Consider the following 27530-nt stretch of genomic DNA (forward strand, 5'->3'; position numbering starts at 1 on the left):
GAAAATGTTTTCTTTATTTCCTCTACTATCTAATCTTCTGCTACTTGAAACTTGAACAGTAAGTGTTAGTATTTCAGAAGAAAGGTGATAGCTGAGCATTCAGATACATTAACAACTGTGTAAGGCTGTGTAACACATTTATATTATGGAAACTTTTTAGTTCCAATAACACTATTCTGCAGTATAAGTTGTGTTAGTACTTCAGGAATATCAGTGAGATTCCTACTGCTGGTTCTGTGCAATCATTCCCCACAAAAGTGAAAAGCATGAAAACTTCAGCTGAGCAGTGACTTATCACATACAAATCCATTAAACCCATGCACAGTCATAAAACACAGAAGAATTAAGACATCTCCTCCTTCTCAGGGATTTCTAAAGCTCTTCACTGACTGTTTTCTAAACCCTTTCTGTAACTGTCTTGTAGAATTTAGTTTGCATTGGCCTCTTTACTTATCCACTGCTAAGTAGAACTTTTATTCCAGGAAATATCTTCCACAGCATCCCCCTTCTTAGAAATGTAAGTACATTATCTGCTTTACACAAAAAGCTACACGCACTCAAGGTGTTTATCTACACTGTAAAATTTCTTGTATGTATACAATGTGTTCCTTTCAACAAATTCATTACATCTGTGATGTGGCAGTGATAAAAGGAAGGTAAATCTATTGCCCATGGTAAGGCCCATATTTATTATAGTTTTCATTCTTAGTTTAAGCATTCCCCACAAATGTATGACCTGCCTTATTGATTAAAAAAAAAAAATAATCCAAACCCAAAACCAAAAGAAGTATGGCTGTAAATTGACTTACAGTAGAGATGTTTAACTATTTCAAGGGCTTGATCAGAGGAAGTAAGATAATTCTGTTGCTTCTAAAAAATACTCAAAAACCAAAATAAGCATGCAGAGCAGATACTGAAAAATTTCCTGATTTCCAGTGTCAATGGCTTCAAAGTTCAGAATTACCAGGACAGTAGTGACACATAGTTTTCCTGGTGTCTCTGAGCATACTTTCTATTAATTTAATGGCTCTTCCTGCTCAAATTACTAAGTTTTTCAATGAACCAAGGTTGTGGAATGAGAGAGGAAAAAAAAGAAAAAGAAGTAAAAGCAAAGCATTGGTGGACTATAAAATTATAATAGAAAATCAACCAAGTATTTTCCTGAACCCTCTCCCCGATAATTCCACAGAATTTGTATGGATTGTTGGGAAATCAGCCTTCAGTGATAGGGCCGGGAGCTGGTTTGTTGGTTATGGCTTCATGGGGCATGTTTTTTTTCTAAATTACTAAAAACAGTGCAAATAAAACTTACAATAAAGACTTATTGCAGGGGTAGGTTGTACCCATTAAGTAGAACAAAGTCTGGTATTGCCTTTATCTTCCAGCCACAAAAGGTCTTTTCCCCCTTTAAACATTTATGGTGCAGTTAAGCAAGAAATACAGCGGAGCTTACAACGCGTTGAACAGAACACGCAGCTCTAATTTCAATTTTAAAATCGCACATGTAGGGTACTACATCGGGGGGGCGGCGGTGAGACATACATTAAGAAAACACTACAAATAAATTCTAGGGCACTGTTTTAGCAAAGTATCCTGAAGCCAGCGCGACCCACAGCCCCTTTCCCAGCACGGGGTGCACGGACCGAACCCTCGCTGTGCCCCATTGTACCCTCACTGTGCCCCATTGTACCTCACCGTGCCTCGCTGTGCCCCATTGTGCCTCACCGTGCCTCAGTGTGCCTCGCTGTGCCTCACCGTGCCTCACCGTGCCCCGCCGTGCCCCACTGTACCCTCACCGTGCCTCGCTGTGCCCCATTGTACCTCACCGTGCCCCACTGTACCCTCACCGTGCCTCATTGTACCTCACCGTGCCTCGCTGTGCCCCATTGTGCCTCACCGTGCCCCGCCGTGCCTCACTGTGCCCCGCCTCGCCGTGCCCCGCCGTGCCCCGCCGTGCCGGATTTCCGCCGCACGCCCGCCCCGCGGAGCTCGAACTCAGCGCTGGAGAGGCGGCTGGGGCGGGGGCCGGGCCTGTGACGGGCGGCTGTGCCCGCCCCGGCTCTCGGTCTCCGCCCGGCAGGGCCGAGCACCCGGCGCCGCGCCCGCCCCTTCCCCTTTCCTTTCCCTATCCTGCCCCTTCCCTGTCCCTTCCCTGCCCGCGGCGGGGCTCGGGCCCTGACCAGCAGCGCCGGCAGCAGCGGCCGCAGGTAGCGGGGCGCGGGGCGGGAGGCGGGCGGGGGAGCCGCGGCGGGGCCGCGCAGGCCGCGGGGAGCCCCGGGCCCGGCCCTGCCCCGGCTCTCCGCGGCTCCGGCGCCGGCTGGGACCTGCCCGCCCCGGGGAGCCCAGCCCTGCGGCACCGCCGTGCGAGAAGCGCTGGCAGCCGCCGAGCGGGGTGGGGACGAGCAGCTTGCCTTTGTTAATTAATTGGCAGGTGTGCTGCGATAACAAACGGCTCTTCCAAGGCGTGAGCTCGCGTCGCTCCCCGTGTGTTTTGCCAGGTGTGTGAGGCGGAGGTGATGCTAATCCGCTGTAGAAGCTTTAAGCAAAGTTGTGCGGTGGAGGCTGTTCCCTGCAGCGCTGCCGGCAGCAGCGCGTTCCATCGGCAGGGCTCAGGGACCAGCTGTTGCTGGGATGGGGCCGGCATGGGGCTGGGATGGGGCTGGCATGGGGCTGGCATGGAAGAGGGATGGGGCTGGCATGGAGCGGGGATGGGGCTGGGATGGGGCCGGGATGGGGCTGGCATGGAGCCGGGATGGAGCGGGGATGGGGCCGGGATGGGGCCGGGATGGATCCGGGATGGGGCCGGGATGGAGCCGGGATGGAGCCGGGATGGAGCCGGGATGGGGCCGGGATGGATCCGGGATGGGGCCGGGATGGGGCCGGGATGGAGCCGGGATGGATCCGGGATGGGGCCGGGATGGAGCCGGGATGGGGTTTGTGCCCCGGTGCGATGGCACTGACTGCCGGGTGCAGAGTGCAGCCGTCCTGTGCTCAGAGAGCACGGAGCACCTGCCAGCTGACAGGGAACCACTGGCTGAGCTTTTCTTCTTGAGATGTTCTCAAATTCTGTGGTGTGTAACACATCGAGTATTCTTTTAATGCTCTCTGTACCTATTTATAACACAAGTGTTCTCTGGCATGGTTTTTGCATCTCTTGGCCCCCTTTTTTGGGATTTTCTGAAAGCCAGGATTTAAATGGCTGGCTTCGTATTTTAGGCACCCAACTAAAATATGGTGAAAAGACTAATTTTTTCTTTGAAGGGCTTAGATTTCTTTAAAAAGGGGAGCCAGGTGTGCGTTCTGAGTCAAGGGTTAGAAAAGTGAGGGCAGTCAAAATAATGAATCATTCTGAAAACCTGTTCAAGAGAATGTAAATTATGAATGTTAGTGTTTATAATTCTAAGATGTTTTCTGCACTTTCATTTGCTGACTGATCCAGATTTAAAGAAAAACCTTGCACTTTAACATAGACTTTATGTACAGTAGAGTTACAGGAGTCAAAGTCTGTGATGTCAGTAAGATGTGGCTTTATTTTCAGATATTTCATACAGTATCAAGTGACTGTTGGGTAGGAAGATGCATTGCTTGTGTGTCCATTTAGGAGTCAGGCTGAAGAATAATGAATTAAAGTGACTGACATCATGACAACCATAAGACAGAGAAGGGTTGGAAAAGGCACAGAAGCAGCTGAAGATCAGCCTTCAGAGGAGACCAATGTGAAGCCTGATGGGAAAATTCCACCTGGTGGGTAATGGAAAACAGAGTGACATTATGGCTTTTTAGCAGTGTTTTGGTTTTGTTCTGTCATAAGCACAGTTCAGAACTAGGTATGTGCCAAATGCATTTCCATATTTGAATATAACCATAATTAATTGCAGATTGCTGCATGTCAGTCTTATCTCTGTTTTAAAATCCTAATTTGAATTGGTGAGTACAATTTTTTCAGTTTATTGTTAGTGGCTCACTATCAGATCATATGTGGCCATCCCAAGTTCTTGAAAGAATCCCAGTCCAAATCATTGGTAGCATAAAAGGGTTTGAGGACAACTGATGAAACTGTACTTAAAAATAGGCAGGTTACATATAAAATCTGAATTTAACGGCAAAATTTTTAATTTATAGGGCACTGATTAGGTAAATTTAAAAGAGTCATTAAGTGTCTTAATTCCAGAATCTGTTTAAGTAATGAAATTCTGACAACATGAATGGAATTGTAGCTTTAGAGCTGACAAAGTTCCTTGTTTTTGGGGAGTTTTAGATTAACTTGTTTTAAGGGATATTTTGGTCTCAATTTGAAATGTGTCTCTGCGTTTGGGCAGATGAAAGGAAAGTTTCATTGTTGTTCTGCACAAACACCCTTAGGCTATATATGAAAAGGGCAAGTGATCATAGTTCTCCTGCAGCCCAGCCCTCAGTTCCATGGAATTGCATAGTTGGAACCCTTAAGTAGATGTCACACACAGTATAAAATAGCCATTTCCAAGATACAATTCCAGATCAGTAATCCATATTAAACCTTACATTAACATTGAAAATACAAAACCCCCAACAAACTCAAGCCCTGGGAGTGTAAGTGCACAGTGGAGGCCTGGAGGTACCCAGAACCCATCCCTTCTTTGCCATCATCCCATCCCTGACCTTGCTGCAGTGTCAGCAGGAGCCCATCTGCAATTCAGAGCATGACACCATCATCAGAGGCTGCTTTGGCTGCTGTTCAGTCTCTTTGTGGGTATTTAGTGAGGCTTCTGAACCTTCACTGTTGTTTTTTATAAAACCTGGGCAAACCCCTCAGAAAGGCAGCTGTTTTTAGACCTGTGAAGGAGATGTGAATTTCTTGCTTTGTCATCAGTCATCCTGTATTGCTTGAATTCAAAAAGTTCTGGAAGATATTCCAGTTCAGATTTACAAATTAGTTTTGTATGTAAATAAAATACACTGATATTCCTAGATGAGAAAATAAAAACCACATCTCCATAAAGAAGTGTTAAAACCAGGTGTCCTGTTTCCTGCAGAATGTAAACTGTACTAGCATAGCCAATGGATAAATGGCTTTCCAAAATCCCTGTAGGTTCAATAATATGCTTCACAATTATAAACTGAAATATTTTTCTTCCAAGTTCCTCCAGGTGGAAAGCTGTGGAACATACTCTCAATAACTGTTGGTGGAATTGTTGCCATCTCTCTTGGACTTCTTACTTCTGTTTATGTGGCTACACTGCATGAAAATGACCTGTGGTTTTCCAATATCAAGGTAACTATCATTTTCCTAGTTTCATCAGTACTTTTGGGGAGCATTAATATGAGCATTAGTTGAAATTTCATTTTTTGTGTATTTGTCTTGTAACCCGCTCAGCACCAGAATATTTCATTTTTAAAAATTCAATTTAAAAAAAGCTATGCTTCCCTTCTCACCATACTTCATCAGTTCTATAAATACCTGTCCCCAATTTTTTCTCTAAAAATATTGCTAGAGAGCTCCTGTCTGAGTTGTAGCTATGGTTCTTCCAAAAATTGATCTTTATCTACAAAGAATTTTAACGTTTTACTGTATGTTTTTCTATAATCGTCTTTTATCCAAAGCAATCTAAAATTAGAATAAAAACCAACAGTTAAAAGAAACAACATGCAAAATCCTGGCACATAGTTCTTAAATTGTATTTACACTGTGATATTGTAGCACAGTTCAGGGACAGTCTCTTGGTATTCAATACTGATTTTATGTAATGCCATCCTAAATGTACAAACCTCAAAACGTATTTCTGCCATTCACTAATGTAAACCTAACCATTCCCAAGACCCAGCACTGACTAGTTCTTTCATAGAATCACTGCAGAGAAAATAATGCAGCTGTACCCACAGCTAAATTTAAGAGAAAAGAACAGGTGAGTCATTTCCCTTTCAAATGCCTAAAATCCATTCTGCTAGGTCTGAGTATTGTGTTTTCAAAGAGTCATATATTTAACTGGAATACTTGCCTTGCAGTATGTGTTTTCTATGCTACACAGTCTTTGTGGACCAGAAACATTTGTATTCCCCTAATACAAATAATTTGCATTTACTGCAACAATTGCTATTGTACTATACATGTAATACTGTGTTGTGCCCACCCTGATCTTCCCTTGATTAGAAAGAGAGATTATACACAATATATTGGAGGTACACCTTGGGTTTGCCTTTTCCTTCCAAAAGCAAGTAGTGAATAATTTCAAGATGTTGTGTATTTCAAAGTACAGGCAGGCATGGGATTGTGGCAATGTATGAACATAATGGAAACATCTTTTTTTTTCTGTCAGACTGACCCAGAGGAGCACAGAGTTCACTGAAATAAGCAATTCTGTAGTTGTAATTAAGTTGTCCCCTCAATGGATGAAACAGTTGTTTTATTCAATAATTATTGTTCTCATTTTAAGTATACTAGAATGCCATTAGATATCAAAGCTGAAATAAACCCTTCTAGTTTTTTGTAGTCTGGATTCTATTGTCTCTGTAGCTGTTATTCCATCCCATGGAGGTGATGGATAGCTGGTAACACTGCAACAAGAGCAATTTCAGCCAATTTGATGGAAAGATTCTAAAAAGCATTAAGTTCATCTACCAGCAGTGTAGAGGAGAAAGAGTTGCAGACACTCTGTTCTCACAGTGTCCCCTCTTCAGTGGGATGTGATCTCCACCAGAGCATGCATGTGGCTACAGGGCTCATTTGAAACAAAATTCTGCCTTAGGAGTAGTATGGGAAGAGAAGATGGCCTATGATGAGTCTGAAATTTCCTGCAAAGCTGAGGCAGGAAGGCTCATCCCAGTATCTGTAAAACAATCCACAGATGTCTCTGTGCCTGTGTGTAGGAGTGTGGTCTCTTCAGGGGTATGGACATGTTTTCCAGCACTTCTGAATTGGCTAATCTTTTCATTAAGTACATACTATATATTAAGAAAGACAAGACCCTCAAAAATTACATGGAAAATAAGTGGGAAATTTTCTTTTTTCTCTTATATTTTGCAGTTTGGCCAAAGCCTATATTTTTGCAGGTATTAATTGAACTTTCCAAACGTTTGAAAAGAGCAAGTTTTATTTTAGTTCATACCCCTGCCCAGATTCTCAGGAGGGAGAACTGTAGTCTAATCCTTGCCCCACAGCTATTGCATACCTTGCTTAGTGAAATGCAGAGGTGATCTCATTTCATTATATTTTCATTAAACATAACATAGAATAAATGGATGCATTACAAAAACACATCCAATGTTTTATCAACCCCCATGCCTGTGAAATGCAGGAGAGCATAACCACTGCTCTGCAACATAAAAAAATTCTAAATCAGTTCTATTTCCAGATATTTTAAACTACTGACTTCAGTCACCCTGAATTGGCTGTAAATGTGGCAAATTTGAGGATTTATGTTGCCGAAATCTGATACAAAAATTACGTAACAGTGTCTTATTCCTGTGAACTTTATTCCTTTCATCCAATAAGCTACAATCAGTCAGATGATAAGAATTCATGCCCAGAAGGGTCTGTATAGCAACTTAATTAACACAGAGATGTAATGGGAGACCAGTTTTGTCATCTTTTCTTTTATATGAAGGTACTCTGCTGTTTAAAGAAGGTCTGCAGTGTTTTTCTGACACTTTTGCACCAGGCAGATGTTTGTACCTGCACCTTTTAGGTTTAAAAGGTGGAATTTTTGTTCTGAAGACCCTACTGATACATGAACACCACAACTACATATTTAAAAATTATGTAATTGTACTCAACCCTAAAAACTGGAAGTAAAAAGAATTTATTATGCAAAGTCATGATTCCTAACTCCTAAATAATTGGAGTCAGGGCATGCACACACACTTGCAGTGATTGCCTTTCTGTAATTTCAATTCCAATTCATTGAAAGCCAGTTCAGTTTTGGGTGTCTTCCAGCAGTGGTTCACCCAAGTAGAAAAACTGTCTGGTCGTTGTTAAATTGTTGTGTATTTTGAATATGGCTTTCAACAGTGCATTGATTTCAGCTGCTGCTCTGTGTGTGAGTCTTGTTCTTGTTTGCTGGTAAATGTGCCTGCTATTATCAATTAGCCATGGTCACAGGAGAAATATGTACAATTGTTTTCTTACCAGAAAAACTGAAAAAGCACATCTTGAAGAGTGGTTTATGCAGTGAAGGAGATAGACAATTGCTCTTTTTTTTTTTTCTTTTTTTTTTTCTTATTTCAAGACTTTCTGGAAGAATGACCAAAAAAACCCAAAAAAAACAAAACAGAAAAGGTTCAGCATATTGTGACATATAGTCAGAAGCTGTGTTTGTGTCCCCTTCCAGCAGGGATCACAGGTTATAATCACTTATCTTGAAATAATTTTGAAGAAAAAAATTTTTATCCCTTCTCATATACATTAAACCAACAAACATTTCTGTTTGTGATGGTGGAAGTCAAAACAGATTTCTTATCCAAAAATCCTTTCTCAGTTTTCTGTAAATGTTCTGGCATAACACATCTGAAATGGCTTGTCTATTTTCAGTGATTTTCAGTAGCAGTTTTGTGGCTGCCCCTCCAGTGTAGCATCTTTTGGGAACAGAATCTGCTATGCATTGGGCCACCTCTCCTGTCAGCCATTGCATTGCTTGTTCAACTGCAGATTCTGAAAGAACTTTGAACAGGAATGAGCCAAGGCCATGCAGCAAATTATTACTGTAAGAAAAACACATAAACTTCAGAGCATTCATTTCTTCTTCACCCCTTCTGAGTAAGAATTCAGATACTGTTATTGATTTTTCCTTTAATAAAATTGCTGCTTGCAGGAAGTCAGGAATGAAAATATAAGATTTTAAGTCTTTAAGATCTTTAGAATGAAAACATAAAATTGTTAAGAATTTAGGAACTGTGCCAGAATTTAGGATCTGTGAAGTGCTCATACTTTCCTGAGATTATTGCCCAGAGAAGCTGTGGCTGCCCTTGGATCCCTGGAAGTGTCCAAGCTTGGACAAGGCTTGGAGCAGCCTGGGATGTGGCACTGGATGGGCTTTAAGGTCCCTGGCAGCCCCAAATATTCAGTGATTCTGTGAAGAAAAGCAGGTAATGAGAACTGCACAATGTGAATGCTCAGGCATGAAGGGAAGGAGGGCATGCAGGATTTTGGCAGTATTTTTCCACAGAAGTGCCTCTCGAGGTGTTAGGGGTACTTTGAATCACATCTGATCTGCAACACTCTAACAGATGGGCTTGAGGTTAACCAGCCAGGAGAGCTGTCCAAGGATTTAATTCCTTGCTGAAGACTTGTTCTCAACTGGGAACATTGACAGCAGCTCTGTGTGCTGAGTTTCCACTTGTACACAGGAGAAAATTTTACAATCTTCCTGGTCTTAAATTGAAAACTAATAAATAGTTTCAATTACGCAAGTTTTGTTTTAGTTATCTCAAAAAAAGAAAAGTAATTGGAGCTTTATTTATGCTCGTTATTTATAGAAGAGCTCAGAATTTGGCTGCTTGCTCAGCATTCTGCAGGACTTGTTCAAGGAGTTTGAGGAATGAAAAGCTCTAAAATTTGGCACTGCCCTTGAGAGAAAGTCCTTTGTATTTGGTTGTGAATACTGAATATTATTAGGATACAATTGCATTGTAGATTGAAATAATAAGCAGCTCCCTGTGTGTCCTAGAGGACAGTGTTTTTTATTTTTCCCTTGGAACAGTGATAACTTCTTTGTTACAACCTCACAAAGTGAATATACAGACAGACAGCTACGTGCTCTTACAATGTTTACCCATAAGTCTGTATGTTTTTATTGACATGGAATGCTAGGAAAAGTATAAATTGCTGTAGAACTGGAAAAGTATTTTGAGTGAATAAAACAGATGTTATCTTAGCATGAAACAGATGTAAAACTCACTAGTGTTTGTCTCATAAAGTATAGCATTTGGTTGAATACAGCTGGTGCCAGGATTACAAATTAATCATGTTTGAATGCATTTTTGCTAATTAGATCCCCCTCTGTGACTCCTCTCTCCTCCCCCTTAATAAATTCCAAATGTTAGCATTCCTTTTTTTTTTCCCTTTATGAGCATTTAGGAGTCAGCCACTTTTTGGTATTAGAAAACTTTTCAGTAGTGATGAATTTGAAACCTGAGTTTGTTCAAAATCCAGCACTCATTTTGCTAAGTATGTGATGATGATTTATGTGTCACAGGGCAGCTGGAGAGTGTAATTGTGAGCTTAGGTTGAATCACTTGTGATTTTATCTATTGACTTTTCTCAGACCAGAACTAATATTGGTTTGTCAACAATTGACTTCAATAAAACACGTTTTGAGATAAGAACATAGCACACTGAATTAATTGAGCCTTGAGCTGGCAGAGCATGGAACACAGTGGGATAACTACATCTTGGACCAAAGGTTAAATGCACAAAGCAAGGGTATGCAGCTTTACAGTCCAGCTGTGAGCCCCTGTGCCAATCTAAGCTTGTCATATTACAAAAAATAGTGAAATACCCAAAAATATTTCCAAGCAGCAAATCAGAATCACAAAAAGCATGTACATTTCCCCAGTTAAGTCATTTACACCCCACTCATTTGCCTCTCACCCTAATTTGTCCATGTATGTTTACCTTTATTTGACCTAAGTTGCTTAGAATATGAAACCCAAAGACTGAAGCCTTTCTGGAGGTCAGATTCTGTGGTGCAGCAGGAACTGGAGTTGGAGGCAGCTTTGGATGATGGTGAAAAGCAAATGGAAAGTGAATTTACTGTTAAACTTCTCTTGCAGGAGGTCGAAAGAGAAATTTCATTCAGAACTGAGTGTGGACTTTATTATTCCTACTACAAACAGATGATTCAGGCTGCTTCCATACAGCAAGGTATTGTAAACTGTAAAGTAAGTTTTGCAGCTGTTTGTAGGTTTGGTTGGGGTTTTTTTCCAAATATAATTGAGACCAAGGCATACCATAACTATGAAAGGTAGTGTAACAATTGTGTTGGAGACAGATTTATTCTCTTCCTATGCCAGGCAGCCACTAAGTTATGGACATAATAAATTTCATAGTGATGCATTGATTTCTGTGCCACACCTTCACATGCTGATGAAGGCAATCACTTTGAGGGACAACTTTCATATCTGTTAAGGTTTCAGCTTGCTGGTTTATTCAGTTTATTACTTTCATTTTTTATTCTTCACTTGTTTAATTTAAGCTGTGAGCTATTTCTGGGAAGGGGCAATGTTTTTTGCTCTATTCCTGTACAGTAAGTGACAAAAGGAGCAGCTTCCAAGGAAATCATATACAGTGATGGGCCTTTTTCAGACAGTCTCATGTTTTCTAGATATTTAACTGTTGCTCCCTAGGAATTTTGCTTATACTATACATTTTTCAATATTAACTTCACCTGTAATTAAAGTAGTGCCAAGAACAGTTCTCAGGATTCAGAATGTACCACAGATTCTATGCTGGGGATGGAAGTATAAAAATAAATGTTTTATACACTACTAAATATATAGTACTTGAATTAGCACTGTGAGTCACATTTGAAGCAGGGAAGCTGAAGACCTCAGAAGGTCATGTTGATTCAGAGGTAATAAGTTCTGAATCGTTGACTCAAAGTTTGCAGTTTCTGATGGGAGATCCTAAAATACCTTTGAAAAAGTTATTCACTGTTCAAATGAAGATGGAAGGGGAAAATGACAATCTCCTATTTCAATTTCTCTTTATCATTAAGGTTTACATGGTTTAGTATATGACAATAAAACTGAATCTGTGAGGACAATTAACATACTTGAAAGAATGAATGTTTACCAGGAGGTGTTTCTCAGCATTCTGTATAGGATTCTTCCAATTCAGGTAGGCATTTATTTATGGCTTTAGACTGTAAGTGCATTATGAAGATTTTGCAGTGAATCTTAGCTCCCCTTTGTAGATATTCTCTAATTAGAAATATTCCTGATACCTTTTCATTTGTAAAAGCAAAACCTAATTCATACTAAGTATAATCCCCCCCCAGTGAGTGTTTTAATGTCAACATCAGTATTCTTGTGTTTTACAGCAATACCTAGAGCCTGTTTATTTTTATATCTACACTTTGTTTGGACTTCAGGCAGTTTATGTCATTGCTCTGTATGTAACAAGCTGGCTTCTTAGTGGAACATGGCTTTCAGGGTTGTTGGCAGCTTGCTGGTATATTACAAACAGGTAAGTGAGATTAAACATTCAATCTTTCTAAAATTGTACCTAGTTTCAAAGGTAAGGCATTAAAGCTTTAACTGCATGATTAATTGGACAAAACATGAAATTAAAAGGCCTCTCTTCAATTAGCCAGAAAATGGAAAAAATGTTTAAATAACAAAAAATAGAAAATAATCAGAAATGAGCTATCAGACTGGGCTTTTAAAGGTTCAGGAAGTTTGAGTAGAAAATTTTGTCTGAAATGGTCTCTGAAAGTGCACTACATCTTGTATGTCTGGAGCTCTAGGTGATGTACCCTGTCTTCTCCAGCCTAGGATCTTTCAGGTGTTAAAGACATCTGCATGAAAGCCCTTCAGGTGTTTCTTCATTGCCCCACACATGCCTGCAGGGGTTCTTTCCACAGCCTCAGCTCATCTGAAATTCAGCTTCTCTCTCCTCTTTTTCTGTAGCCATCTTCTGCACTAAGCCTCAGAGAAAAACATAGTAATTGAGCTGTTCTAGTGCTTTATCATTTGACTTTGGAGATAAAAAACCTAAGAACTGGCTTTATGCCAGAATTAAGCTGCTAGCATACAGCTAAGACTGGTGACATTGGCTGTTATCTGTAAATTGCTCAAGAAAATAAAAGTACAGTCTTGGTTTTACCAGAAATATTTGATATGTTAATGAGCAGTTCTAAAGGAATTTATCTGCAAGCACATCCACTACAGAATAATTACAGGTGTGTGGAGGCAAGATTCTTTCTCCAAATATAAAAGTAACTAAAAGCCACATGCAATGCACAGTATTTCACACATTTCTTTAATGAGGTCATCTCTTCCATTTACAGACCATTTGGAGCAAATTTCTCCATCTTTCTAATAATAGGTGAACCATGAGAGCTTGCTTCCTTTCTGCAGTATAAGAAGTACATGGAATGGATTTGGGTAGAGACTTTCTGTCCAGATGAATTACATCTGAGAATACTGAGTAACTCTGTTTAGACACATTGTTCCCCCAGCTAAGAATGTCTCAGATATGTTGCTTACTTGCCTTTTAGCAAATATTTTCTCTACACCAGGAGAAAGAGAATTATTCTTTGTTTTTAACTTTTAAATCAGGTTTTGCAAATGACCATTCTTTGGGAAATTCTTCCATCACATACTTGCTATGTTCAAAAGCTTCAAAAAATGACCAAAAGCTCATGAGCAATTTAACTGTGTCAAGCTCAAGTCATTGGGATCACAGTGAAAATTATATTCTATTTATATTCTTATATGTGCATTTGCAAACCAAAAAATGAAGTAAGCTGACTGTGGTGTGGAAATCCAAAAGCTGGATTTTGGTAGTTCTTTTAGTTTGGGGTGTATTTGTCATTTCTAAATTACTAAAGCTGTGGTTCATAAGTAAGATGTAATCCATAGTGGTTTTTTTACAGTTAGTGAAGCAGAAGTACATCATTTGAGATGCAGAAACTATGGATAACTTGCAGAACCTTCATAGTGATTTATTTTCAGAGCCAGGTGTGTTGAAGGAACTGGAGTGTAGAACCTCCATTTTTAAAAATAAGGAGTTAAAATAGCACAGAGATGCCTGTCTTTGCAAGCTCTCTGTCACCAAGTGTTTTCTTGATTTTAAATTTGTGAAACTCTCTGTTTTATACAGAGTAGATACTACAAGGGTAGAATTCACCATTCCTTTAAGGGAGAACTGGGCACTGCCATTCTTTGCTGTTCAGATAGCAGCCATCACATACCTACTCAGAACTCATTTACAGCCTGCTCAAGAAGTGAGTATTTCTGACAGGTAGGACACAATAAACTTAGTACCAGAAAACTGTCCTGATCTGCAAGAATTAAAGCAAATGGGTGATACAGCTTCTTTGACCAACAGTTCTTAAGTTACTGCTCCTCATTTTGATCAAGTAACTGCTGTTCATACCACAGTAAAACAGTGTTGTATTTTAATCTGGGGGCTGAAACTGAGATCTCACTGTTTTCTTGCAAATGGTATTACAGTGATAAAACATAGGCATAAGTCAAGAATTTTAACTCTAATGTTTGTTGTCCTGCAAGCTGCTATTGCAGTTAGAAAATTCGGTGTTTTAAAAATTTTACAATAAAACCAGATTAAGGTTGGGTTTGTTGGGGTTTCTTTTTGCTTGATTTTTTTTTGTGTTTTAGCAAAGAAAACTATAAAGTAAAATAAAACTTTCTTCCCTCCTTCCAGAAGCTCACACTCATGGCTATATTCATAGCAACATTTCTCTTTAGCCTGACTTGGCAATTTAACCAGTTTATGATGCTGATACAAGCATTGGCATTATTCATACTGGACTGCTTGGACATGCTTCCCACAGCAAAGGTAACATTCTCTTTGGTAATAATCTACTTTTGTTTCTTTGTCTTCACAAAGCCAACAGTTTTGAAGGTGATTTCCTAACCAGTGGCCTGGGTGCCCAGAGTAATACAGATTATACAGTGTGCCCTGCACTTTGAAGTAATCATTGTGTATATACCCTGCAAGTGTAAAAGTGAATGATAAAAACACAATTTCTGATTTTTGTTCACTTCAATATAGTTCATGTCTATTTAATTTTTGTCTACTTTTGTTTAGACACTATTTGACACTTTCAAACACCATCCTAAACAGTTGATCTGATACCACAGCTTTAGCATGGCCTCTCAAAGCTGCCAGAAGAAAAAAGTACTACAGGAAATCTTTGTGTAAGCTGAAGTCAAAGCAGTGTATGAATTTTGCCTCAAGCATTGTGCATCCTCATTTGCCAGTCAGGGTCAAGCTCTGTACACAGGAGGAGGATGCAGAACACCAGGTTGCTGGGGAGAAGCAGCTGTCTTGCCTACATGGACATTCACCACAAAATAACAGTATTGCCCCTGCTGTGTTGCTGAGCTGGATAAGCCAGAAAATAAAACAATTCTCACTAAGAAGATCAGGGATCATTGACAGTCAATCTCACAAAACAGAAATGTACTGTACAAGATGAAATGCTGGCTTTGCCTTTAACGTTGCTGTGAAATTCTACCAGGATCATTTTAGGCATGGTGAAAGCTTGCTCTGGTTGAAAAAGGTTCTGATTTTTGGAAAGGTTACAGGAGAATGAAGAGTAATTAATGTAAATTCATTTTAAATTTGAAGCAGACTTGAACTTTACTGATTGTATTAATTTAACTGAAAATGAATATGGTTGTCTGCATATCAAGATAAATGTGGCTTACTTAAGTTTCTGAACCCTTCATTATATCTGCAACTGCAAGCTGAAGTCAACATTTAATGTTACTGGTCAGCTACCTTAAAAGTCAGCAAATTACCAACTTCATCCTGACTTCTTCCAAAACAGACTCACCACACCAGTGTCTGTACTCATTTTCAAAAAAGTACTGCTTACAACTGTTGGAATTTGTTGGGCTCTTTGATACTGATTTACATCACCATTGTAATACAAGACTGAACTTGGGATCTTTGTGTGAGGTAAAATGTATATTTTGTTACCACTGTGTCAGAAAATCAGCTGGGGTTTAGTGCTTACATTGAGCTGAACACTGATAATAGTTCAGCATAATCTAAAAGGGATTATACTGAACTATTACTGAAAAGTTTGAGAAAGCAGGTGGTTTGGTTGCTGAACTGCACTGAGCCATAATCCTTTGTCATAGACACATCACAGAGGCTACAGAAAGAGTTCTTGGACTAAAGAAAATAAAAACTTCCAAATACAAGTAATAAATATTTTCCTCACACTGCAGTTATTTATCTGCTTGATTATAGGATCAGGTTTCCTTAAGTATAAAATGAGCAAAAAATATTAACTGAAGTAGTTCAGGACATAAATATAAAAAGGATATAGTAATGGCTTTCAATGTAATGATTTACTGCAAGATGATGGGTTCTTTGCAGAAATAATTGATGTTGAAATAAATTCTAAAGCACATTCAGAGAAAAGCAGCGATGACTAAAGTTTTGTAGACATAAAAATCTCATTATTGTTACAGGTTACATGGCTCTATATCATTCAGATTTCTGGATTACTGCTGGTCTGTGTCCTGCAATTCTTCAATTCTATGATTCTTGGATCATTACTTATAAGTTTTAATGTTTCTGTCTTAATAGCAAGAACAATCCAGGTAGGTACCAAAATATTTTTGTAGTACTAAATAAAGAATATTTTAAAATATATATATGTGTGTTTGTGTGTGAGAGAGAGAATCAGTAATTTAGATGCATTATAATTTTCATTTAGTAATAGTAATTAAAGGAATTACTATAGAATACAGCAACCCAAACATTGCCTGATCAAATAATTAATTCCATTACACTAACTACAGCTTAACCAAGCACATCAGGCATCATAATTCCATGATTGCTATTAACATTAATGGTTGTGCAAGCTGCAGTTTGGATCCTGAAAAAAAAAATTGCATAAATGGACTTTACACCTGTTTCAGCAGGACTTGGCTTGAATTTATGGATCTGCCTCCAACACAATAACCTGTAACAACTAGGACAACTAGGCTTATGTTGAGTTCAGCTTCTTGAAGTCCATTGTTTCTTTCAAAGATTAGGGGTTTTTTTACTCTAGTTATAGTTCTTTTTTTTTCTGATTCTGGCATTGGTGACAGCCTCTGACCACAATAAAGGAGTTTACATTCCATTAGGAATAATGGAATAAATAAATAGGAGGCTATTCCTATTGTCTGTACCTATTCCCAGTTGCCGGTGAGCAGCTCATCTGGATCTGGAGCTTGTAGCTGGAAAATTACTCAAAATCTTATCAGCTGACACAGCCAGAAGATACCTTTGCCATGTTTAGGTGGAAGGTATAATGAGTGGGTATTTCAAAAGGCACACAATATTGTGGAAATTAGGGAATAAGTTCTATAAGTACAAGAGGACTGCTGCCAAAACAAGGCTGTTTGACTGCTTCCAAAACTGCCAGATCAAAGCTTTTATGGCATTGTCCCTCCAGTTTAGTGCAAGAAGTATATCTTCATTCTGGGTACTTGGTTCTGTATCCATTTTTGCTTACATGACCCTAATGCAAATTTGGTGCTGCCCAGGACTAGCAGATTAGCTGTTTGAAATAGCCTGTGATGCTTTTGTTCCAAATACATTACAATAAAAAGTAAATAAATAAATAAATAAATAACAACCAAAAAACTGAAATACTAATATTTTCTTCTTTGTAGAAAAACCTAAAAAAGGGTGGCTTGCTTAATAGGCTTGGGAAACTTATCATCCATGTTCTACTAGTCTTGTGCTTGACCCTCCTAATAAATAAATTCATTAAGGTAGGCAAATAATTTTTAATATCAAAAATTACACATTGTATTATGCTAAAAGCTGTTTGTGAACCATCTACAGGAATATCATTAAATAAAACCTGCAGTGAGATTTCTCTGCATCTCAGAAACTGCATTTTAAAAATTAAGGATCATTTTGCTAATCTTTGATATATGGATTTGAAAACTTCATAAATTAACATTAAATAATTGGTGTTAACCTGAAGCTCACCTGTAATTTTATATCAGTTGTAGATCTATGCTGTTGAGCATTTGCAAAGTTTTTCACTGAATTTTCTTTTCAAAGAACTCAGTTAAAACTGAATGCTTCTTTGATTGCAAAATACCCATCTTAGCCAGCCTGGGTTGCTTTACAGTTACATTTAAATGACTAAAAAAGCTGTTTACTGTGTGACATTTTTGATGTGTAAAATATTATTTCCTTTCTCTTTCCCCACTTTGTAGAAAATTCTTAATCTTGAATCAGATGAGCATATATTCAAATTCCTGAAAGCAAAATTTGGATTTGGAGCAACAAGGTATGATTTAGCTGCAGTTTTACTTTTTTTGTTTGACTTCTTTAATTGAAGCCTTCTGGTTGCTCTTATTTCAGATGTGAGCAATAAATCATAGAGTTTTACCTCATGTTTATGTTGTACTTGCCCTAAGAATAATCTCTACAACTGTGAATTTATAATTTCTTGGGGGAAAAAAGAACTTTTGATCCTTTTTGTCATCAAGTTATGAAATATGTGATGGATAAAGATGTTTATTTTTTTTAGAGATTTTGATGCTAACCTGTATCTTTGTGAAGAAGCCTTTGGTTTACTACCTTTAAATACTTTTTCAAGACTCTCCAGTACATTACTTTTCTACATCTATGGATTTGTTCTCTTCCTTCTGTCAGTAGCAGCTGTAATTGTTGCCTTTCGGAACCTCAGGTAAATACAGTTTTAAGATAATTCACATTCTTATCAAATTTCTTTTCTTCAGCTGGTTGAGGAACTGACAGGTGAAGAGAGCAGCAAATACAGGATTGCTTTGCACAGCTACTGAGGAGGGAGGTGTATGATAGAGAAATCAGGCAGAATAAGTAACTTCCTATTGAAGCTAGAAGTGTAAACAAAGGAGCATCCTTCCCAAGATTCAATCAAGCTCTTTGCTGTTGAAGTTTTGCAGCATGTATAATGTTGGTTGGGTTTTTTTGGATGAGGGAAATCAGGGGAAGGCTGTCTTTGTCTAAGCCAATGTTAGTTTGTCCCATTTTCCATGTGCAAAGCACTCCAAAGCAGAGATTTCCCTGGTGTCACCCTCACTGCCCAGAAATGAGCTGGAATAGTCTGTGCTGAACCTTGTGATCTGTGTGAAGGAGCAGGAGCTGTAACTGTGCATCACTGCTGGCAGCTCCCAGAGCTAATCTGGGGGATTCTGCAGTGTCTACAGAACACAGAAGAAAATCAGACAGAACTACTATTAAAAAAAACAGGTTCATTATGGAGTTCTCAGTTTTACATGTACAACTTGGGCAGAAGGTAGAAAGGATCATATAAAACTTGATTAAGCAAAAATTCAAGGAGTGTCACTTGACTAGTGTCACTATGATAGATTTTAGGGAAGACTGGATGAAAAGGAGAGAGAGCAAGAGAAAGGGAGAGTATGCAAGACATTCCAAAACTATGTTATGACAATTGCATATTACTGTAATTGTCACATGTCAATCATCTGTAAATAATTTTGCTACTATTCAACCAGCCTCTTAAAAACTTACTGCATCAGTCAATTTTAAAAATAAATATTCTGCAGCTTTTATTTTCTGCAACCCTAGATGTAATCCCAAACATGTCCCTAATGTTTAATGAATTTATCTCAATCCCCTGTCCTGAAAAAAATGGGAAAACCACACACACTGAAGCAGCTTCTTGTTTTGTTCTTTTTTTAAGGGCCCTCCACATGTATTCACAAGGCTAGACACCTCAAGCAATTACCACTCCTTTCAGGGCTCATGTTCTCTAACTCTGCTTCCAATCTGTGCCTTCAGATAGACCAGCACAGCCCCACAAATGACAGTTAAATTCTTCACTCTCATCAAAAGCCCTCTGAACATGGGAGTGGTTGCTTTAAACAAGAAACCAAGCTTGCCTTGCTGTAAACAATTTTATGTCATTCTAATCCAGCTCATTTAAACCCATTGCATTTCCAGAAATCTGCACATGAAAGGAAATACCTGATGCTGCATCAAGTTGGTGGCATCAGGCTAAATTATATCATAGATACAATGGAAGATTGTGAACTCATAACAATAGTTGTTGTTTCTGGCCTTAGAAAGATTCAGTGCTTTTTAATATGCAGGTAATTATACAGAATATGTTACAGAACTTAATACAGCATTGTTTTTTTTCTTCAATTAGTGGTTCAAATCAAGTCCAGTTAAAGAAAAAAGTGGAAGAATACACAGTGACACTGAAGCCTGATGCTGCCTACAGCTTAGTTCACACAGTTCTTTTTGGATGTCTGGCATTAAGCACAATGAGGTATATTTTTTTTCATTCTGCTAAGGGCTTGTTTAGATCATTGAGTGTATTTTCGTAAGAGTGTAAAATATGTTGACCACAAACAGATAGGATCATGAACCTTCTTTCTCTCCCTGGTGTATTTTCTACTTGAAGATTGAGGCATTTCCCAAAATTCTGCCATAAAGAATGAAAGTTTGGGAACAGAGATATTCCCAAGAGCACATATCAAAGTGCAATGTTAGTCCTGTACTCAGTTATTTCAGAGGCCTGAAACTCCAAGGAAACTGTTCAGAATTTCTCTAGACATTAGCTGCTCTCACAAGCAGCTTTGCAGAGCTTCAAATGATCATGAAAAGCTTGTGTTCTTCCAGGATGAAGTACCTCTGGACATCCCACATGTGTGTATTTGCATCCTTTGGCCTGTGCAGTACAGAGGTTTGGAAACTCATCCTCAAGTGTCTCCATCTCTACACATCCCAGAGGGTGAGCATTTACTCAGAGCATTTCATCCACTGTGTTTTGGACTGTATCTAAATCAAGTCAAGGCTCAGGGCTGAGTATTGTTTGTAGTTTTCTCAAACCAGGTATCTCTGCTGTATGTTTGTATACATTTAGTAAGTAAAATGGATTTTCTGCTGGTTTCTATATTAAACAATTCCATTGGAATACACTAGATGGCAATATAGATGTGGCTGTGCAAAATAACCACAATTTTACCTAAAGTCTCCATATTCAGAAATCATCAGCAGTCTGAGAAGACCTTTGCAGGCAATTGTATTGAATGACAGTGTTTTCCACCTTGTAGAATATAGATTTAAAGGTATAAATCCATCTTCTGTGATGAACCCTGTAATTAGGGCTTTACTTGAAAATAAAATCAAAATATAGGCTTAAAATTCAATCTCTTAAATTACATGTTAAATATTTCAGGTATCAATACATTAAAAATTAAGTCTATTAAATGTATCATCCAAATAACCAATTTTCTTTTCAATTTCTCATAGACACAGGTGATTAAGTATTCTATACCAATAATTACATTACTGTACATTTCATTTAAGGTAAGAAAATTTTTTTCCTCAATATTTTAACATTTTTTTAGTTGCATGAAATTTTTCTTTTCTCCTAGAAGAGTGTTGTCTTATTACTAACTACATGTGAGAATTGTAACTGAATCTTAAAAATGAGGATAGCTGGGCCTATTAAATTGTCTCTGAAGGATCACTTGGGCTTATTTGATCCAAAGTAGTTGTTCATAGATACAAATGTTTGTCTGGTTGTATGTATAAGTAGCAGGTGTTATTTAAATAGATATATGGAAATGGGAGTTGTCTCTTCTGTTTTTAACTAAGTTGTGGATAATATGCAGATTGTCACACTGTGCAATGATTTCTTGTAGGAGCAGAAATAATCATAATCTTTACTGCTGTGCCTCATCTGATATGTTTTAAAGTACAGAATTATTAAACAGCTAAATACTTGGTTTGTCTTCTGTCTGTTCCAGAAACAGAATATTATTATTGTCAAACACTTAAATGTAAAGGCATAAAACATACCTAAATCAATAACATGTACAAGATTATCAGTTTGTTACAGCAGTGAGATTTAGAACACTGATTTAATGAGCAAACCATCCTTTTAATCTGTAGTCACAAAGACAAAAAATTCAGAGTCTGCTTTGATGGAGAAGAATTTTTTACAATAACTAGTCTGAGCAGAAAATACATCTTTTAAATAATTCCCTTCAGAAAAACACAAGATTAATTTCATTGACACAGTTAAAAAGGCAGTAGTGATGCAGTTAAGAATGCTGCTAAAATAATTTGCTCCAGTATTGTGTTCCTCCCTCTGAAACTGAAACAAAAAGTAAAAAAATACTGTTTTCCACTAAAATTGTCTTATTGTTTTGCTAGAGGACTTTTTTTTTTGTGCACTGATGTGATGGTTAGGAAGTCATTAACCATTTTCATCATCTCTGACTATGACACAAACAGTGCCATTTCTTTTGACATGGGGGATACCAGGAGCATGACATTCTGATAGTCTAATGTGACAGATCACTAGGAATAATTTTCCTCCCACTCTTCATGAGCAGATGTCAAGTTCCTAAATCCTGTCAGATTCAATTCTGAAATCAACAGAAACCACAGATTTCATGGGCTTTAGAGCAGTCATTAGTGGTGCTCAGTCTGCCTGAAAATCATCATTTTTGTGTTCCTTCTAAATAGAGGAAATACTTTTATTGACTTAAAAAAGACTACATTTCAAATTTCTCAATAGAAATGAGAAATTCATCACCTCTCAGTAGTTTTTTGTCCTGAGTCAGTTCTTGCAGCTGAGCTACCAGAAGAGTAGATCTCTCTGTGGGTCTTTTCTGCCAAACTGAAAGAGTTGATGAGAAGCCTGAGGGAATCACAGAATATTCTGAGCTGGAAGGGACTCACAAGGCTTTTGTCTCAGGTGCCCTGGCAGTGGTCAGACAAAAGTTTTTAGAGATCCAAAATTATCCATTGCTTCTGTGAGAATGTGGCTTTATATTCTTTCTCTAAAACCATATAAACAAACAGTGGAAGATTTTTGGAACAGAGACTTACTTATTTTTCTCTTTTCCAGACAAGAATTTATTTGTTCAGTCAGTGGCTGCTGAGATTGCAGGGGCAGTGTCTCTGTACACCACAAAGTTAACTAGCTGTCAGGGCTGGTTTTCTTGAATTTGAGGGAGAGCAGTTTGCTCTTTCATTATCCGTTACATTTGTCAAAGAACTACTCTTCAGTGCAGTTTCTCAAAATAGGACTTTCATGGGATTATTAACTTAATCCTCAATAAGCTAATGAAAGCCTCTTTTGAGGCATGTGGTTACTACAGCCCCAAATACATCACTTGAACATGAATTTATTGAGATGCAGATGCAGCTACAATGCTGGCTTTCTTTCAGATTTCAGGTACAGGATGTTTTGAACTCTGTTTGTAAGACATCTGCATTCCTGTTTACATGTGTTCTTCATTACTGCAGTGCAAACATCTTTCAGATAAAGTGAAAATGCTGAGGTATTTCCATGCCTACTTTAGCTGTGCTGCAGATAACACAACACATGCATAAAGCAGTACCAAGTAGAATTTTGTATTTTTTCTTCTTACACTTTGTAGGTAGGTTTCCCCTTTGGCTGTGTTCATTGTATTTTAACTTCAGAGTAGTGCTCATCAATTTGCATGTCAATAATTCCTGAGTAAATTGTTGGTTATTAAGGTGAGCTCCTGAGCTTGAGCATTCTAATTCCAAGTATTGCAGAATAATCTTGATTTCTCTCTTCTTTCTAACAGTAAACTCTCTATTCCTATTATTTCTCCAGCTGCATTTTTATCTTTGTCATGGCCAAGTTGTTTTGCTGCAAACATGGGCATTTATTACTGCACACACTGCAACATGTACCCATGATCTGAGCAGTCTTTGGCTGTACTGACCAGCTTCAGTTCAGGACTAACTTAAGCAACTTGACAACTGGTTTCTTTTCCTGAAGACTTTCACCCCAGACACAAGCACTGCTACAAGATGGAAACCTCTTTCACATTTCCCTCACTCTCCTGAGCAGTTTGTTACATCTCTGATGTGCTCCATCTGTTCTTTTTTTCCTCTCCTGGTGTCACCAGACTTTTTCTCAATCTGACATATACTTGGTTTACAAGATTAAGTTCTGTCAATGTTATAGGTCCATATTTTCATATGCTTTGCTTTTTGTTTGTCATTCTCTTGTATTTGGAGCTCCTGAAGTACCTTAGTTTTCTCTTGGTTCTACTAATCAAATGTAGTGCTACCTGGAAATGTTTCAATTCTATTTCATAATAGCAAGCCCCATGACCAAAATTTTCCTCCAGTGGAAACTGCTTGTACTCACTCAAAACTTGCAGTTCTGTGACTTAAAAAACCTTTACAGAGTGAATGCCATGGAATAGCCCCAGCACTGAGCAGGGAGCTGTGCCACTGGTTCCTTAGGAGGTTACAGGGCAGGGTGCACAGCAGAGCCCCTTCCTTCTGTTTCCACCCTCAAGGACTCCAAGCTCAGAAAGTGTAGTTATCCAGCACAGTTTGGTAATGAAGAGAGGAAATTTTGATTCATTATGAGACTCCACAATCTCCTTTCACAACAGCTGAATTTCCTGATCTCTGGGGGAGCTTCTGAAGAGCAGAAATTCCTCTGTTGTACTGCTGTACTTCCCAGAGCTTCCCCAGGGTAGTGATGCTGCCATGGCTCCACCTGGTAGATGCCAGGAGTACTTGAACAAGTGTTTTTAAAAAGCAGTTACACTAGTGAGAATCTTAATTGGCCCAGTTATACCTCCTGCCCCCAGTCCTGCCACATAATTATACTTTTAGTGAGGAAATGCCTGTGCTTGCTAAGGGGCTCAGCAGCTCCACATTCAAATTCCTTCTGAACTCTTGGATGAGCATTATATAAATGTGATGATTAATGGCTTTTTAGATTATCAGGTGGGTTTTCTTAGGCTTTTTTGTGTAGCATTTCAATTTTCAAACCAGCAGTCCTTATTATCTAAAGAAAGCAGGTTTGGAATAAGTTTCACCATAACATCCTCTGTAGTAAAGACTGATGCACAGCAATCTGTCATTAGAATTGTCATTATCTTCCTCAATTGCTTCTTTCTGCCCTGGAATATTCACTGGCTTAAACAGTAAACCCTCAAATAAATCATTGTTCCCTTTGCTTTTTGGACGGGAAGGCTAAACTTTTCAGAATCAGTTTCAATCCTTTTTTCTCTCCTCCAGATTTGATTTATCTATTCTTTGTCTGTAGTAAATATTGAAATGCTTTCCCCTGATGGTCTATTAGTTGTTGTCATTCTGTAACATTTTTGTTTTTTGCCTTGAGTGGCTCTCTTTTAATTCAAACTTCTGAAATACCATCAATAGCATCCACAGCACATCTAACAATCTTTACTTCTGATACAGATTTGCTATCTTTTTTTATTTAGTTTTATATTTTCTTTCCAAACTTAATGTTAATTCCTGGGGCCTTTCTTTCTCTTGTTGTCATTGACAATGGGCAGTTCTGGTCCTGCTGGTCATCTAGCAGGAGCTGCAGATCTCAGACTCTGAAACTGTGTGTTCATCCAGCAGTGACAGCCACCTCTCCTTCCTAAGAAGGGACTTGTGCCTTGCAATTTACCCATGAGCTGGACAAGATTATTTGCCAGCTAAGAGGAAGTAATACATGTCAGCATCCAGGACTTGTTTTGTTCATTCTGTCTTCAGGTTGTTCTGTTTTGTTTCCATTTTAGTTCTGGCCAGGAATAATGGATGAACTGTCAGAGCTGAGAGAATTCTATGACCCAGACACTGTGGAGCTGATGAACTGGATTAAGTAAGAGGATTTTTTCTCTATTTCAGTTAAATGCTATTTGTGTAGATCTAATGTTCTTAGTTATAGTGTTCTCCTTATTTGTCACAGCTCAGCAGTGAACTCTGGTGACCCATGAGGATAGTTAGGCTGAGTGGGTTATCAGGAGCTTGGGGATGAGCAGCTCCATGCTGGGGTTCAGTGTCACTGCTGTGTTCCATGTGCATCAGGGAACCAGCTGATCCTTTGCTCCCATAAGGACACAGTTTTCCCAGTCAAAAGAAGTAAATTGGGAGGTGTCAAGCTTCTCTCATCATGTTATAGCTACTTGTTTGCATTTGTAGACCTCTGCAGTGAAATAATTTTATTTCTCCCCCCTCAACTAAATGTCCTTTTCAACTCCCTAATATTAAAAACATTGGATGTAGGGCTGGAAAATTTGTACTCTGCAGTCTGTTTGTTGGACTTTAAAACAGTCTAAGTTGTTTCTGCTTGTTAGAATTAATCCCAGCATATGTTCCAGACTGCAAGCAGAATATTTTTAATTGAACTTGAACTTGTCACAGCTGAGCATAGGTGCAGTCAGGAGTATGAGTTAATCATTCCAACCTCACCTCATCACTTCTGTTTTCTCAGAGAGCATAGGCTGGTATTTTTTAGGTGGAAATAGTTTGGAATACTGCATGTAGAAGGTGCTGAGAAAAAAGGCCAGGTAGGGTGTTCTCTGGAGGGCTGTGAACTGAAGGGGTACATTCTCTATTAACATAGAGTAACCACTAAAGACTTTCAGGTTAAGTTTCTGAAAGGGAGATTCCTGGGACTTCTATTTATTTGCAACTCCAGCAATGATTTTAAAAAAAGAAAATTGGTTTCATGTTATGGAGGAAAACATTCTGAAAGTAAATCTGAATATACACATTAAATATTGAACTCTCTGAAGTATTTCCTTGGAGTATTTCCTTCATATGCAATGAACTTCAGTGAAACCAGTCACCCAGCCTGTTCTCCCCATAGCAACATATTTACACTCCATAATGTTATATTTCTTTAATCCATAAACTAGAAGAAGTAATTTAGAAGTAAAATATATTACAAGCCTTCACTGACTTATTTTGAAAGCAGGCCATGATTTTTTCCATCATTTAGAATCTTTGCAGCCTTATTGACATGTTTTTGTGACTAATGTTTACCAGCCAGTTCCATTTAGCACTACTGTTTTATTAAAAGATGGTAAATGTCTGATAGTTCAGGTCTCCTGTGTGCAATATTATAGAGTTATATATAGATTTATACATAAAATATGCATGTGGAGTTATTCCCAGCCATGAACTGGATTTGACTGGCTCCAATGAGAATAATTTTTCATGTGTTCTTAGTGCTGAGAATGCTAAACTGGTGCTTGTCATCTCTTCATTCCAAGTCATGACAGACAGAGTTCTTTTTTTACTTAGAATTTATTGTATTTAGAAATATTATTCCTGTGAAGAAGAGTTAATTATCTATGCTTTAAATACCAGTCAACAAAATTTATGGTAAGTTTCTCAAACTGGGACAGATTTTCTTAAGTTTGATGTGTAAGAGAACACTTTTACTATACTAACACTTGATAGTTGTGCTGTGGTTAATGACCTGTCAAGGCTGGTGTCAGGAACTAATCATTCATTATTAAAACTCAGTAGAAAAAGCTCTAATTTGTCATGTATAGCAGTGAATTAGAAATAACTCATCTGTCTTGCAATCTCTCCACAACAAGAAAACCCTCTGTCTACTTAGCTCTAAATGCATATTAGCTTGTCCAAATATGCAGTCTGAATAATGGCCAGCTATTACTCTGTCCCCGTGAAGTGTCTGCATTTCTTACTCTTCCCCTCACTAAAACAGCCATAGCATTTTCAGGAAAATCTACTGGTTTGTATCTGTACAATTGCAGAGCACAATTTTTTACATGATGATCTTGCATATCCCAGTCTCCTGCTTTTTTCCTACCCACCATCTCATTTTCTTAGCTTTTTTTCAACAAAAAAAGTCAAGAATCCAATGCTCCAAGGATAGTTCACAGCTCTGTTCCCAGCTGGGAGGTACATTAAAATTCTTAGTTTTGGTCTTTCTCCCTAAGACAACAGGAACAACATGCTCATTTGTGAGATGGGGAAGAATATCAGTAGAATGAGCAAATCAGTAGCGTGAACTTCCCTACTCTGTTTACTCCTGGTAAGTGTTAAAGAAGCAATGTCT

The 27530-nt window shown here is 38.5% G+C and overlaps 1 protein-coding gene across 4 annotated transcripts in view; it reads left to right on the forward strand.

Annotated features, from left to right (window-relative positions):
* Positions 1–2025: 2025 nt before the first annotated feature.
* The window catches only part of DPY19L3 (dpy-19 like C-mannosyltransferase 3), a 34291-nt gene continuing 8786 nt past the window's right edge, over positions 2026–27530 (forward strand). The window contains exons 1-18 of one of the 4 annotated variants that reach the window (XR_013775616.1): positions 2026–2207; positions 2432–2498; positions 3552–3744; positions 5118–5251; positions 10744–10834; positions 11688–11809; positions 12012–12157; positions 13796–13919; positions 14360–14494; positions 16144–16275; positions 17338–17439; positions 17896–17969; positions 18213–18371; positions 19839–19961; positions 20315–20426; positions 20948–21004; positions 25237–25319; positions 27412–27506. Coding sequence is in view for 3 of the 4 variants with exons in the window: in XM_079316197.1 (XP_079172323.1) it covers positions 3642–3744; positions 5118–5251; positions 10744–10834; positions 11688–11809; positions 12012–12157; positions 13796–13919; positions 14360–14494; positions 16144–16275; positions 17338–17439; positions 17896–17969; positions 18213–18371; positions 19839–19961; positions 20315–20426; positions 20948–21004; positions 25237–25319 (1697 nt within the window). In the remaining variant the exon portion in view is untranslated. The remainder of the gene's footprint in view (positions 2208–2431; positions 2499–3551; positions 3745–5117; positions 5252–10743; positions 10835–11687; positions 11810–12011; positions 12158–13795; positions 13920–14359; positions 14495–16143; positions 16276–17337; positions 17440–17895; positions 17970–18212; positions 18372–19838; positions 19962–20314; positions 20427–20947; positions 21005–25236; positions 25320–27411; positions 27507–27530) is intronic. The other 3 variants (XM_079316197.1, XM_079316198.1, XM_079316196.1) reach the window with 3 other exon arrangements.

Source organism: Erithacus rubecula (genome assembly GCF_903797595.1).
Source record: "Erithacus rubecula genome assembly, chromosome: 12".
Classification (NCBI taxonomy): domain Eukaryota; kingdom Metazoa; phylum Chordata; class Aves; order Passeriformes; family Muscicapidae; genus Erithacus; species Erithacus rubecula.